Here is a 15470-nt window from a genome sequence, read left to right as displayed (position 1 = left end):
CTTCACTCTGTGGTCCGACTCATCCCAAACCATCTCAATTTGATTGAGGTCGGGGGATTGGGGAGGCCAGGTCATTACATTTTAGTCATTTAGCAGACACTCTTATCCAGAGCGACTTACAGGAGCAATTAGGGTTAAGTGCCTTGCTTAAGGGCACATCGACAGATTTTTCACCTAGTCGGCTCGGGGATTAGAACCAGCGACCTTTTGGTTACTGGCACAACGCTCTTACCCACTAAGCTACCTGCCGCCCGTCATCTGATGCAGCACTCCATCACTCTCCTTCTTGGTCAAATAGCCCTTACACAGCCTGGAGGTGTGTTGGGTCATTGTCCTGTTGAAAATCAAATGATAGTCCCACTAAACCTAAACCAGATGGGATGGCGTATCGCTGCAGAATGCTGTGGTATCCATGCTGGTGAAGTGTGCCTTGAATTCTAAATAAATCCCAGACAGTGTCACCAGCAAAGCACCCCCACACCATAACACCTACTCCTCCATGCTTTACGGTGGGAAATACACATGCGGAGATCATCCGTTCACCCACACTGCGTCTCACAAAGACATGGCGGTTGGAACCAAAAAGCTCCAATTTGGACTCCAGGCCAAAGGACAAATTTCCACCGGTCTAATGTCCATTGCTCGTGTTTCTTGGCCCAAGCAGATCTCTTCTTATTATTGGTGTCCTTTAGTAGTGATTTCTTTGCAGCAATTCAACCATGAAGGACTGATTCACACAGTCTCCTCTGAACAGTTGATGTTGAGATGTGTTTGTTACTTGAACTCTGTGAAGCATTTATTTGGGCTGCAATTTCTGAGGCTGGTAACTTTAATGAACTTATCCTCTGCAGCAGAGGTAACTCTGGGTCTTCCATTCCTGTGGCGGTCCTCATGAGAGCCAGTTTCATCATAGCACTTTACGTTTTTTGCGACTGCACTTGAAGAAACTTTCAAAGTTCTTGAAATGTTCCGTATTGACTGACCTTCATGTCTTAAAGTAATGATGGACTGTCGTTTCTCTTTGCTTATTTGAGTTGTTTTTGCCATTATGTGGACTTGGTCTTTTACCAAATAGGGCTATCTTCTGTAAACCCCCCCTAACTTGTCACAACACAACTGATTGGCTCGAACGCATTAAGAAGGAAAGAAATTCCACAAATGAACTTAAGGCACACCTGTTAATTGAAATGCATTCCAGGTGACTACCTCATGAAGCTGTTTGAGAGAATGCCAAGAGTGTGCAAAGCTGTCATCAAGGCAAAGGGTGGCTATTTGAAGAATCTCAAATATAAAATATATTTTGATTTGTTTAACACTTTTTTGGTTACTACATGATTCCATATGTGTTATTTCATAGTTTTGATGTCTTCACTATTATTCTACAATGTAGAAAATAGTACAAATAAATAAAAACCCTTGAATTAGTAGGTGTTCTAAAACTTTTGACTAGTAGTGTATATAGTTATAGTTGATAAATAGTTGCACATTTTAAAATGGTTATAGTAAAAAAGTATAAAATGGTATAAAAAATCTGAATGCAAGGAACATGTCAACGTTGTTTTGGCGTTGATAGCTTAAACGATGTAAGAGCAGTGGCGAATCCAAATACCTCCCATTCAAGCCTATGGAGCTTTTATAAACATTAAAAAAAGTATGATACTGTATGTTTATGAATTACAATTCGTATGATATATTATGAATTGCAATTCTTACAATATGTTACGAATTCGCAAATATGTTGTGGCTAACATTGGCTAGGTGGCTAAGCTAATGTTAGCTAGGTAGCTAACGTTAGCTAGGCTAGGGGTTAGGGTTAGTGTTAAGGTTAGGAGTTAGCTTAAAGGGGAAGGGTTAGCTAACATGCTAAGTAGTTGCAAAGTAGCTAAAAAGTAGTAAGTAGTTGCAAGTAAAAATGTCTAATCTGCTAAAATGTTAAAGTTGTCCGTGGTGAGATTCGAACCCGAAACCTTTGGGTTACTACATGTTCACGTTATAAAGTAAACTTCTGTCTTATGTAACCATACCAAACGTAGCATATTGTACTAATATGAGTGTCTCGGATTTACTTTTACTATGTGTACTATCTAGTGTATGAGACCAGGCTGAAATTTTCCCCATGTAAGTCAATGGTCCTTTTATTGTCATTGAAATGCATTGGGAGCTCATTTAAATATTGTTGTAGTACAAAAAGTATAAATACTGGGGCAGTCTGCACATTTGAAAGTTGTTTTCATGTTAATAGCCTAAATTGTTTAATAGCTAGAGCAGGCAGAATAATAATAAGAGTATGTAAGAAATCTAGAGTTGTGTTTTGCCTTCAGCAAGCACACCTAATTATAATAATATGAGTATGTTAGAAATCTAGTTGTGTTTTGCGTTCAGCAAGCACACTTAATAATAATATGAGTATGTAAGAAATCTAGAGTTGTGTTTTGCCTTCAGCAAGCACACCTAATAATAATAATATGAGTATGTAAGAAATCTAGTTGTGTTTTGCGTTCAGCAAGCACACCTAATAATAATATGAGTACGTAAGAATACTAGAGAGTTTTGCCTTCAGCAAGCACATTAAGGAATATTTTATATGAATTCATTTTTTAAAAAGTTATTCATGTATAAATTACCAAAGTTTCCATAGATTGACAAACTTTACTTATTAATTACCCAAATTACAATTTCTTTTGTAAATTGCAGGTAATTTTGCAACCCTAGTCCCAATAAACTTCTATCAAACAAAGTAGAGTCCTCTCAACATGTCACAGCGAAGCCTACCACGCTTCTAATCAAAACAATAAGTTTTTTAGGTAAAAAGCTTTCAACTTCAAAGGACTGTTGATTTCAAGTGCAAACGGAACAGACAATAATGGTCTGACTCAGCGATGACTACTCAGAACTTCATAGCCAAGGTACTTACTTGAAATGCTAGAGCTGGCTCCGCCTCTGCTAGAGCTGGCTCCGCCTCTGCTAGAGCTGGCTCCGCCTCTGCTATGGTATTCACTTCCAAAGAGCTCTTGGGGAATGGCTCTGATTGTGTTTTGCAGTCTATGGACCTAAAGAGAAAGGACAGTTGAATCAATAATAAATGCATTCATTACACCCCAAACACGATTAAGTCAGAGCACTTTACTTTCTTCAGCTTTCTTGATGTTGCTTCATGCAACAGTGTGCAGACCTTCCGAAAGGCTCTTTATTTCAAATGTACTGTACGTTTAGAGTTTTGTCTTTATAGCGACCGATTGCTCTTAAGCAATGGGCTGCATTACACTAGATTAATTGAATAAGTGCTTTTTAGGTTACCTTTTCTGTGATAATGACAATTTCCAATACCACCTACAGTAGATACAGTAAGGCAGACGTCTAATGAATACGGAGGGGATGTCCTTTAGATGTCCTTTTCAGCATGCACCAAAGAGGCAGGGGTGCCGGAGAGGTCTACCCTCATGAGAATAGCAATGGTTGTGGCCCCACTGATGTAAAAAATATTCTCTCATACATTGAACTACTTCACAATTCAAGTGAATTAAAGTGAAGAGCGATATTGAAGTGTAGCGAGAAGAGCAGTGTTTCCCAACTCCAGTCCTCCAGTACGACAAAAAACACCTGATTCAACTTGTCAAGGTGCTTGATGATCAGTTGACAAGTAGAATCAGGTGTTCTTGTCCGGGGCCATAACTAGAATATGTACTGTTGGGGTTACTGGAGGACTGGAGTTGGGAACCACTGGTGTAGAGTATAGTGCAAAGAAACAGCAATTTACCAGATTTGTAACTGACGTAGATGTAACTGACACACGAAGGTTACTTACCACAGAAGTTCACTGGAGGAGTTTTTCGATGAACCCCGTCTCTCCAATTTCCACTTTCTGCTGCTGTTTCGTTCAGGGTGGATGTTGAGCTCCTCCCATTTCTCCAAAGGAGAGGCAATGTTGACTGGGAAGAGCAATCACAGAGAAATCAGTTAACAGCAGGGTACAAAACAATACAACTCAATCAGCTAAGCAAAATTAAATATTTCCATCTGGACAGATCCATGACAGGGACATGCATTTTTCTTGTAAATGACACCCAGGGTTATTATCAAACTCCATGTCATTAATTAATCAAATGAAGCATAGTCTGACTTGCTATGCATTATTAGAACTCAGTTGAAGAGCGAAATACTTTAACCTCCTCAACTTGCTAATGGGAAACTCATCGGCTGGAACCTCAATGTATTTTAAGAAGATCTGTTCATTACAGACCTTACTTACAGCCTGATCCTCCTTTGGATGATCTTGAATATGAACAAGGTCAACTCCTTTTGGACTTCGTAAGGGAAACTTTTCAATGTGGCAAGGTCGTTTAAGCGTTTAGGAGACTGGGGACGTGAGGCTAATACCATTCCTGATTTAATGTTATGAAAATGGCAATGAGCTTTGATATTAGGTAGTCATGATGACATGATACAAAGTAAATTCTGCATAACTATTGGCTGTAAGTGATCATCCTTTAATCATGCACCTAAGTGCCTATCTAAACAGCTGTTTGCTTAGTCATACTCGAGAGTGACAATGGCCACTAAACATAATTGCGGTCCAAATGACCCTGACTAACCCAATAGGCAAGTGCCGTCGAGCGTTTATAGTCAATCCCTCATACATGAAATTAGGAATCACTATAAAATGGACAATAGTTCCAGTGGTAAACCATCTGGGTAGAAAAGAGCAGACGCTCTGAGCTATCCAACCAGGGCCTAGACTACTGCTCCTGGTAAACCATCGGCTCCAGTGTACCTGAGTCTAGTGACACTCTCTCAGGAGTGTGTGAGCTGGGGACAGTCTGTTCTACATCCACCTGGATCAGCTCTGTCTCGTCCGTCGTCTTCTTCTTCCGGTGAGGCGTGTTCTTGGGCCGGTCCCCATGTGACAACAGAGGGCTCTTCTTGTCCTGCTTGCTGTTCCTCCTCTCTCCTGGCTCGCTGAGGTCCAATAGGTCCAAAGTGGAGGACAGAACTGGAGGGGGAAATCATACTATAGTGAACAAAAATATAAACGCAACATGTAAAGTGTTGGTTTCATGAGCTGAAATAAAAGATCAGAGAAATGTTCCATAAGCACAAACAGCTTATTTCTTTCCAATTCTGTGCACAATTTTTTTTCCATCCTTGTTAGTGAGCATTTCTCCTTTGCCAAGATAATCCATCCACCTGACAGGTGTGGCATATCAAGAAGCTGATTAAACAGCATGATCATTACACAGGTGCACCTTGTGCTGGGGAAAATAAAAGGCCACTTTAAAATGTGCAGTTTTGTCACACAACACAATGCCACAGATGTCTCAAGTTTTGAGGGAGCGTGCAATTGGCATGCTAACTGCAGGAATCTCCACCTGCTGTTGCCAGAGAATGTAATATTCATTTCTCTACCATTTCTCTACAACGTCGTTTTAGAGAATTTGGCAGTACGTCCAACCGGCCTCACAACCGCAGACCACATGTAACCACGTCAGCCCAGGACCTCCACATCCGGCTTCTTCACCTGAGGGATCGTCTGAGACCAGCCACCCAGACAGCTGATGAAACTGAGGAGTATTTCTGTCTGTAATAAAGAACTCATTCTGATTGGCTGGCCATGCTCCCCAGTGGGTGGGCCTATCCCCTCCCCAGGCCAACCCATGGCTGCGCCCCTGCCCAGTCATGTGAAATCCATAGATTAGGGCTTAATGAATTTATTTCAATTGACTGATTTCCTTATATGAACTGTAAGTCAGTAAAATCGTTGAAATTGTTGCATGTTGCGTTTATATTTTTGTTCAGTATAGTTTAGCTTCTTGGTAGATCAGTTCAAATCTTTGCTTTACAGAGAGACGCATCTTCCTTAAAGCTGTCATGACAAACCTAATGAACATTCCTCAACAGACTTGTGACTCCGAAATTAGTGACTCAAGGAGGGATTCATTACGAGCTATAAATTTTCACGTCATTGTTAATTGACATACATTTTTTTTTTGCAACTCTGGAAAACAATCAGTCACTGTTTTACTTCACATTTCTCGGCACATCATTGAGTTAAGCCGGCCATTTAGCCGTCAAGAGTATTATTTCCATCAGTTGCCCCCTGGTTAGGAGTTTCTCAACCTCACTGAAGATCTAAGTATACTTTGATGGCCAGGCTATGGACAGCTAAGGCAGCTGTTCACTGGCGGAGCTTTTCTGTTTGGTAAATTAAGCAATTTAATCCCAGACCATCAGACCGGTAAGGACAGGGACCCTTTTTCAGTGATAAAGGCTTTTCTGTCCTTTTTTAGGTTAATGTTCATTTTAACCGCTCACAGCCTATAGTATGAGAATGAAAAAGCCCTTCCTGCCTTAATAATGATGTCCTCATAGTCAGGTTTAATTTCGATAAAGGAAAGAACAGTGGCGGCAGGTAGCCTAGCGGTTAAGAGCGTTGGGTCAGTAACCGAAAGTGGCGCTGGTTCGAATCCCTTAGCCGACTAGGTGAAAAATCAGTCTATGTGGCCTTGAGCAAGGCACTTAACCCTAGTCGCTCTGGATAAGAGCGTCTGCTAAATGACTAAAACGTAAATAGCTTAATTAACTTATTGGAGTTAATTAATTTATATTGTGAGTATATTAAACATGTAGAGTTTTAGGAAAAGAGACTATGCAGATACATTTAACAAATTAAAACAAATAAGGTCTGGTTTATTGTCATGGTGTGCTAATAGCTGTATTGCAGTGTGTGAAGAACACTTAATAATGTCCACGTAGTTCCTTTAGTAATGCACAATTTTGTGTATTAAACTGTGTTTTTTTTTGCATTTGTTAAAGCTAGTTTGTTAATGTAAAAGTGTGAGGGAGTGTAAAACACTATCTTAATACAGTCATAAGAGGTAGCATTACATGGTTGTGATTTCCCTCGACATATGATAGACATGATCAGCCTTCGTGTGTGTGCACACATCTCTCAGTAAATAACACACTGTTGTTTTATGACAAACGAACGGGGGGACGCTCCTCTGAATGTAATCTGTAGGTAATTAGAATGTGTGCCGCTCCTTGATATCTCTGTGCTCCTCAAATGATGAATGCAATTAGAAATCAGAGGAAACACTTGTGGGAGATGGAGACGTCGCCTGAAGTGTTATCTCTGTCAGGAGAAAAGCCATGTGCTGAAAGAAACCAATATGGATAAACAGTTTTGGTGACCTTAAGTCTAGTTGAGATGATGAGGTTGCCAGCTGAAAGCACATTTGATGTGTATTGTGTATGTATACGAAGGATAGTATCTCTGTTTATTATCTATGCATAGTCACTTTAACTCTACCCACATGTACATATTACCTCAATTACCTCGACTAACCGGTGCCCCCGCACATAGACTCTGTACCAGTACCCCCCTGTATATAGCCTCCCTACTGTTATTTTATTTTATTGCTGCTCTTTAATTATTTGTTATTTTTATTTTTTACTTATCAATGTTTTACTTAACACTTATTTTTCTTAAAACTGCAGTTGGTTAAGGGCTTGTAGGTAAGCATTTCACTGTAAGGTCTACACCTGCGCATGTGGCAAATAACATTTGATCTTTGATTTGATTTGTTTCTATCATAGTGTTCTGAGCATCGCTATTGAGTCATTTAATTGATTGAGTCCGCATTGTCATGGCCATGTTAAAGGTTTCTATTTCAATTCTTGAAATGCTTTGTTGGATGTTGTTGTCAGTTCACTTTTAGGGAAGATACGTGTACATTATATCTGAACATATAATATTTGAGAGTTATAAAGTTCCTTATTGCAGTTTATTGTGGTCAGGTAAACTCAGGATTGTGTAAATCTTTTTTTATTTTTTGTAATATCCACATGGCAGTCATAAACACTGAAATACAGTACATGGATATTGCATTGATAAATAGACAATAAAACATTCAAGTTAAAATACAAGTGAAAAACATGACACTATTTACATCATTTACGTTTGCCGATACTCAACAGAGAACAATGACGTCTCATTGGATCTTTTACAAGATCGTCCACCCCCCCTAGCCTATTGGAGATAAAATTGTCCATTGGTATTGTCAAGAGCTGAGCTTTGTGTTAGTCTTTTGTATCGGGACAGCTCAACCTGTGGAGATTACTGAGAAGTGAGTCACTGTTCTTTCCTATCCTCGCTCTCTACGGAGCCACTGACCTTCAGTTGGGGACCTAACGTCTAAATGACTGTCATTTTGAATCATCCCAATCTACTCAGTGTGAAGACACAGCAGGGCATCAGACCACCTTTAACTTCTGGCGTGCTCTGTGCTTTTAGTTACAGTACTTTACTCGACACACTAATAACAGAATTAAACTGGTCGTGTCTGTGTAGTTAAAACATCTCTGGCAAGACGCTGAGACTGAAAATGAGTAGTGACCTTTTACCTATTTGATCAAACAGTAGCTACTGACGGTAGCCAGGACAAGGTTAATCTATGAACTACTATTGACGTTGTTGTTTAGGTCTTGTTAATAATGTAGTAAAAACGTAATTGGTAATCCGGTACATGCGCTTCATTCGCCTTCCACGCTGTGACTGTGTCCATACGGCTATCATGCAACATTGCTGCGGTATGTTGTCATAACTTTGCATTATGCATTGAGTGTATTAAATATTGATGACCACCGTGACACAATAATACAATCCCCCTGATGTAACCGGAGTGTTAAAGCAGCCCTCTATTACATTAACTTCAGTCAACTTACATAGTGTTACACATACCCCTTTCACATACAGACAAAAAAATCCCAATTTTTTACCATACCGCCTTCATGGTATATTTAAAACATGGTATATTAAAACATGGTATATTGAAACCCAACTCAAGAACTAGTCATGATTTCACAGACCCTGTAATCAAAAAACAGATATGGGGTCTGTGAAAATGGATCTCTGTTTTTATCCAGGTAAATTCATTAACAGTTCCATTGTTTAACAGCTCCCTTATTTTAGTATCAAACAGCCCCCCCCATGGTTAAACAAAACCCCCCACCCCTCCCAAATGTCAGGTTCAAACTGATATGTATAAAAGGGGGTATACCTGCAAGAAGGTGGTAAATAAGGGTCTGTTTGAAAGGGGGTCATATTCACATTAACTTATGATTATTATTACAGGTAATATACCCTGTCTTCTGTCTGAAATAGGTCATAGTGTTATGAAAACGTCAATGGCCAATGCATGAAGGGGTTACTACAGCAGGCTGGGTAGACAGAGAGGAGAGGGAGGTCAGTGGAGGTACCTGCTGTGTTTGAAGTCACTGGGCGGGCAGCTCCATGGCACTTGGTCTCACAGAGAAAGTCGTCGATGGAGGGGCTGAGCAGGGGGCGGCTCTCTTGTTGCTCACTCACCAGCTGCAAGTGCAAGCAGACGACACTGCTTAAAAATCACACACAACATGCCCTTTTGACCCTTTTCCTGGAAATGTCAACGTGCCCCAGACGTTCTGATAACATGTAGTGATGTGTCACTGTGTTGGCCATTTCAAACAGTGTATCATGTAATTCAAACAAAGTGATGACATGACCTGACGTGACCCACCTATCCCCCACTAGTTCATGGGTGTTCTGTTTTTCCCCTTACTTGCTGACCACACTGCCCGCGTTGCGTGCACGAGTGTTGCAAAATAAATGTACACATACATGTTATTCAATAATTTCATCCAAACTGCTTGCGTCAACAAGCGTCTGCGTAGCCAGGCGCTAAAATAGAACTTGGTTCTATTTTTGATGCTTGACGCGCAGCAAGTCCCACCTGTCCCATCTCCTCATTGGTTTTTAGGAGCATATACCCACGTGGGTGATTGAAAGATGAACTGAGGTCCACACTCCACACTCCACCTTCTGCAGCGATACAGCATCCCATCTGGTTTGGGCTTAGTGGGACTATCATTTGTTTTTTAACAGGACAATGACCCAACACACCTCCAGACTGTGTAAGGGATATTTTATAAAGAAGGAGAGTGATGGAGTGCTGCATCAGATGACTTGGCCTCCACAATCCCCCGACCTGAGATGGTCACAATTGAGATGGTTTGGGATGAGTTGGACCGCAGATTGAAGGAAAAGCAGACAATAAGTGCTCAGCATATGTGGGAACTCCTTCAAGACAGTTGGAAAGAATGCCAAGAGTGTGCAAAGCTGTCATCAAGGCAAAGGGTGGCTATTTATTTTGATTTGTTTAACACTTTTCTGGTTAGTACATGATTCCATATGTGTTATTTCATAGTTTTGATGTCTTCACTAATATTCTACAATGTAGAAAATAGTAAAAATAAAGAAAAACCCTTGAATGAGTAGGTGTGCCCAATATATATATATACACTGCTCAAAAAAATAAAGGGAACACTTAAACAACACAATGTAACTCCAAGTCAATCACACTTCTGTGAAATCAAACTGTCCACTTAGGAAGCAACACTGATTGACAATAAATTTCACATGTTGTTGTGCAAATGGAATAGACAACAGGTGGAAATTATAGGCAATTAGCAAGACACCCCCAATAAAGGACTGGTTTTGCAGATGGTGACCACAGACCACTTCTCAGTTCCTATGCTTCCTGGCTGATGTTTTGGTCACTTTTGAATGCTGGCGGTGCTTTCACTCTAGTGGTAGCATGAGACGGAGTCTACAACCCACACAAGTGGCTCAGGTAGTGCAGCTCATCCAGGATGGCACATCAATGCGAGCTGTGGCAAGAAGGTTTGCTGTGTCTGTCAGCGTAGTGTCCAGAGCATGGAGGCGCTACCAGGAGACAGGCCAGTACATCAGGAGACGTGGAGGAGGCCGTAGGAGGGCAACAAACCAGCAGCAGGACTGCTACCTCCGCCTTTGTGCAAAGAGGAGCAGGAGGAGCACTGCCAGAGCCCTGCGAAATGACCTCCAGCAGGCCACAAATGTGCATGTGTCTGCTCAAACGGTCAGAAACAGACTCCATGAGGGTGGTATGAGGGCCCGACGTCCACAGGTGGGGGTTGTGCTTACAGCCCAACACCGTGCAGGACGTTTGGCATTTGCCAGAGAACACCAAGATTGGCAAATTCGCCACTGGTGCCCTGTGCTCTTCACAGATGAAAGCAGGTTCACACTGAGCACGTGACAGATGTGACAGAGTCTGAAGACGCCGTGGAGAACGTTCTGCTGCCTGCTACATCCTCCAGCATGACCGGTTTGGCGGTGGGTCAGTCATGGTGTGGGGTGGCATTTCTTTGGGGGGCCGCACAGCCCTCCATGTGCTCGCCAGAGGTAGCCTGACTGCCATTAGGTACCGAGATGAGATCCTCAGACCCCTTGTGAGACCATATGCTGGTGCGGTTGGCCCTGGGTTCCTCCTAATGCAAGACAATGCTAGACCTCATGTGGCTGGAGTGTGTCAGCAGTTCCTGCAAGAGGAAGGCATTGATGCTATGGACTGGCCCGCCCGTTCCCCAGACCTGAATCCAATTGAGCACATCTGGGACATCATGTCTCGCTCCATCCACCAACGCCATGTTGCACCACAGACTGTCCAGGAGTTGGCGGATGCTTTAGTCCAGGTCTGGGAGGAGATCCCTCAGGAGACCTTCCGCCACCTCATCAGGAGCATGCCCAGGCGTTGTAGGGAGGTCATACAGGCACGTGGAGGCCACACACACTACTGAGCCTCATTTTGACTTGTTTTAAGGACATTACATCAAAGTTGGATCAGCCTGTAGTGTGGTTTTCCACTTTAATTTTGAGGGTGACTCCAAATCCAGACCTCCATGGGTTGATACATTTGATTTACATTGATAATTTTTTGTGTGATTTTGTTGTCAGCACATTCAACTATGTAAAGAAAAAAGTATTTAATAAGATTATTTCATTCATTCAGATCTAGGATGTGTTATTTTAGTGTTCCCTTTATTTTTTTGAGCAGTGTATATATATAAATTATATGACAGACAAACACAATAGTTTGGACATTTTGGAACTATAAAACCGGCTTTAAGTCGAACTCCTCGTTAAGGCCAAGAGGACAGTGTGTTGAGCCTGTGGATCCAGAAAGATTCCCTTTGAAGAAGTTTCCTCTCAATGTCCCCTCCCCTGTGTGACATCTTGACAATTTCTATTCCAATGTATCCGGGAGAGCTAATAGGATGTGAGAATCTTAATGATGGCACTAAAATATGTATTACTAGCCACAAGGTTGCACACAGCCTGCCATACGCTTGATATGAAAGGTGCTGCCCCGCGGCTTCATGATCCGTCTGTATGCGCTCAAAGTGTGGCTCTAACAATGACAGATGTTCCCGCAACGGTATTTTCTGGTGTGGTTGAACTGAACATTAATGAGTTGGTTGTTTTATTAGCCATTCAAGGCAAATTGAAGAAAAAAAAAGACAACCTTTTAGTCAATTTGGACATTATCCAATGATGGTTACGGTTATGAAAAGTGTCCATGTGAATGCGTTTACATTTTATATTTGCTTGGGGAGAACCATTTGAGTTCAACGATGCTGGATCTGTAATAACCAAGGAGGCACCTCCAGCCAGGATTCATGATCGATTGTTTTATAAAGGAATTGGATGTCTCACTCTATTTCACCCTCCAAAACCTCAAAGCGTAACTTCCTGCGGTATAATTGCCAGCAAAATATGGGCCCTTAATGAGAAATGCGAATCATTTCGGAGCCCCTGCCACTTAATTAGATGATCTTCACTGTATTCAATTAAAAAGGCGCCTCACTTTTAGCAAAAAATATAGAAAGATTGCTGACATTAATGGGAATTATTAAGGGGACAGACCCCATCTGGGTAATGACAACCAATGGCTCAGAGAAGCACTGAGAGAAGCCCTGCAGGGCCATCCTAGATGTGCAGGACACAGAATAACAAACTGCTCTGTTTATTACTTATTCATCATTATAAACTGGGTGGTTCGAGCCGTGAATGCTGATTGGCTGACAGCCGTGGTATATCAGGTTGCCATTCCTGTAATATAACAATGTTGGGTGAATGAGTGCTACCTCAGGCCATGCTAGAGTTAGATTATTGTTATGACACCAGTCAGCTCCTGATGTAATCAAGTGGAAACCTTTCAAATTTCAAACATTAATCTTAGTGTTGGCGAATGCTAGCCAAGTAATTTCACAAGTAATCGCAAACATACTGTTACACAGATTTCAAAATGCCATGCATTTCATCCCTCTCTTTGGTATTGTACATTCGATCATAGTTTGTTCCGTGGTCATCGAAGAGAGAAGAGAGATGCAGTCTCTTCACATTTCATTCACAACCAGCACCTGTAGCACCCTCACTGATTCTCTATTGCATACCATTGTCATTATTGTTGGTCAGACCACCACACACAAGCACACAAGTCCAAACATACAGTACCCTACTCTACATGGGCTGCTAGCCTTCACCTGACCCTGTGAGTGACATCTACAGGGTGGTCCTAGGGCAGGGTCGTCAAACTCATTCCATGGAGGGCTTAGTGTCTGCTGGTTTTTTGGTTTTTCCTTTCAATTAAGACCTAGAAAACCAGGTGAGTTGAGTTCCTAACCTTAATTCATAAATTACGTTTGACACGTGTTGTCAAAGTTCTTCGAAGAACCTTAGGGTTCTTGGCACTGAAAATGCCCCCCAAAAGGTTCTTCCAGGAACCCCATAGGAGGTGGGGTTCATCGAGGAACCTCCTTAGTTGGTGGGGATTCTTGCAGGAACCTAACTGCCCAACTGAAACATTTGGATTTGAATTTGAAAGGACAGCAGGTGAAGGCACTTAACTGAAAAATTTAAAGATCTCCTCAATTTAAGTTAAGGTTTGTCCCTTGTATGATCTAAATTGATATTGTTTTATGATGATACCATCTATCTTTCATCATTGTGCAAATCTTTCTAAAACAGAAAATGGACACAATTCAATGGATATCAATCAACAAAGAGGTAAGAATATGTAGGCTATAAGAATATGTTGAAGGCTAGCTGTATTGGGTGCAGATGACTGAACTGCTCACTTTCGTGTCTGTGTCTGTAGGTATACAGACAAGGAGGCATACAAAGGTATGTAAATTGGTATTGGTATGTTATGCAGATCACATGTACCATCCTCCTCCCTTACCTCTTCAATTAATATCCCATAAGCCTCTACATTATGGACAAGGTATGTGTATGAAAACCATTATCAAAACAGTTTCTTTCATTCACATTTAACACAAAAACTAAGGTATGAATACTGTCCTGTGCATGTTTTGTTAATCATCTGTGTAATTACACGTTTTTGGATTCACAGACTTCACCCTTCCTCTGAAGAATATAACAGGAAACCTGTTCCATCACCATGCACTGCAAAATCATTCTGGCTATGGATACTGAGAACATCAACACATTAACATCAACACACCAGAGGATATACCCATAGGACTTGGGGCTCTGCTGGGAGTTTACCTCATATTTAGATTTTTTAATTCTGCTTTGCCACTAAAATCATAATAAACACTGACAACTAAAATATTGTGTTATTGTTGTTGATGTAGTTATGCATATTATTATTATTATTATTATTATTATTATTATTATTAATAATAATACATAATAATACAAATAAATAATAATAAAAGGGGAGGGGGGGGGTAGTTAAAAAATGAACCCAAAATGGTTATTTGAGGATCCATTAAAAGGGGTTCCCCACACAGTTTCAATGTGAAGAACCCCTAAAGGATACTCCAGGAACCTTTTCTTTTTAGAGTGTAGGGTGTCCATGATGGAAGCTATTAGATAGATGTGTTCATCTGTGATTCAGGGACCCTGGGACTTCCTTGTAGATGTCACTCACACAGTCAGGTGAAGGCTAGCGGCACATGTAAATACACTGTGCACACATTGTAGGACGCCCCTCGAGACCCGGAATATAAAGGCCAATGGCAAATTAAATCCTTTCAAAGTATAAATTCCATTCATGGATGCATGTGCCTGTGTAACTTTTGACAGCACTTTCAACTTTGCCGATGGTGATCGGTGGGGAACATCTGTCGGTGAATAACAATTTATTTCCGTCACATTTGCGTAATGTTTGCAGAGGACATCTGCCGACGAGAGTGATGCATTATGGAGAGACGGCTCGTGAAACGCCATGACGTGCATGTGACGATCGCCCATAAAGATAGCCTTCCTTGAAAACCTCCCATCTTTTTTAGCATCAAATAAGACAAATTGCGGTGCCAGGATGTAGGCCTAAACCTTGTCCGTAGACGAGCGTGCTTCGTGAGGTGAATCATCACTAACTGTAGCTCTTATCGGGAATCCTAACCCCTCCTTTCCCTTGACAGATTAGTGTGATTTAAGGTCAGTTTTCACACAAGAGGGGTTTCGCAATTAAATTCCCTGACATTTGAATTGATGAGATAACATACCAATGATGAACTAATTGGATATGGGGTCTCCCTCACACTACTGAATTATATTGTGCTTAGTTTTATGGATTAAGTAAGTA

The 15470-nt window shown here is 41.3% G+C and overlaps 1 protein-coding gene across 2 annotated transcripts in view; it reads right to left on the bottom strand.

Moving 5' to 3' along the window:
• Nucleotides 1-15470, bottom strand: part of LOC121576518 (PEX5-related protein-like) — a 151954-nt gene that overhangs the window by 45499 nt on the left and 90985 nt on the right. For both annotated transcript variants that reach the window (XM_041889717.2, XM_045223475.1), the window contains 4 exons: nt 9256-9367; nt 4772-4990; nt 3806-3929; nt 2915-3050 (listed from right to left, as the gene is read on the bottom strand). In XM_041889717.2, the coding sequence (XP_041745651.1) occupies nt 2915-3050; nt 3806-3929; nt 4772-4990; nt 9256-9367 (591 nt within the window). The remainder of the gene's footprint in view (nt 1-2914; nt 3051-3805; nt 3930-4771; nt 4991-9255; nt 9368-15470) is intronic.

This window comes from Coregonus clupeaformis, chromosome 11, assembly GCF_020615455.1.
Source record: "Coregonus clupeaformis isolate EN_2021a chromosome 11, ASM2061545v1, whole genome shotgun sequence".
Classification (NCBI taxonomy): Eukaryota; Metazoa; Chordata; class Actinopteri; order Salmoniformes; family Salmonidae; genus Coregonus; species Coregonus clupeaformis.
The sequence above is the reverse complement of the archived record's forward strand: the minus strand, read 5'-3'. Positions and strand labels throughout refer to the sequence as shown.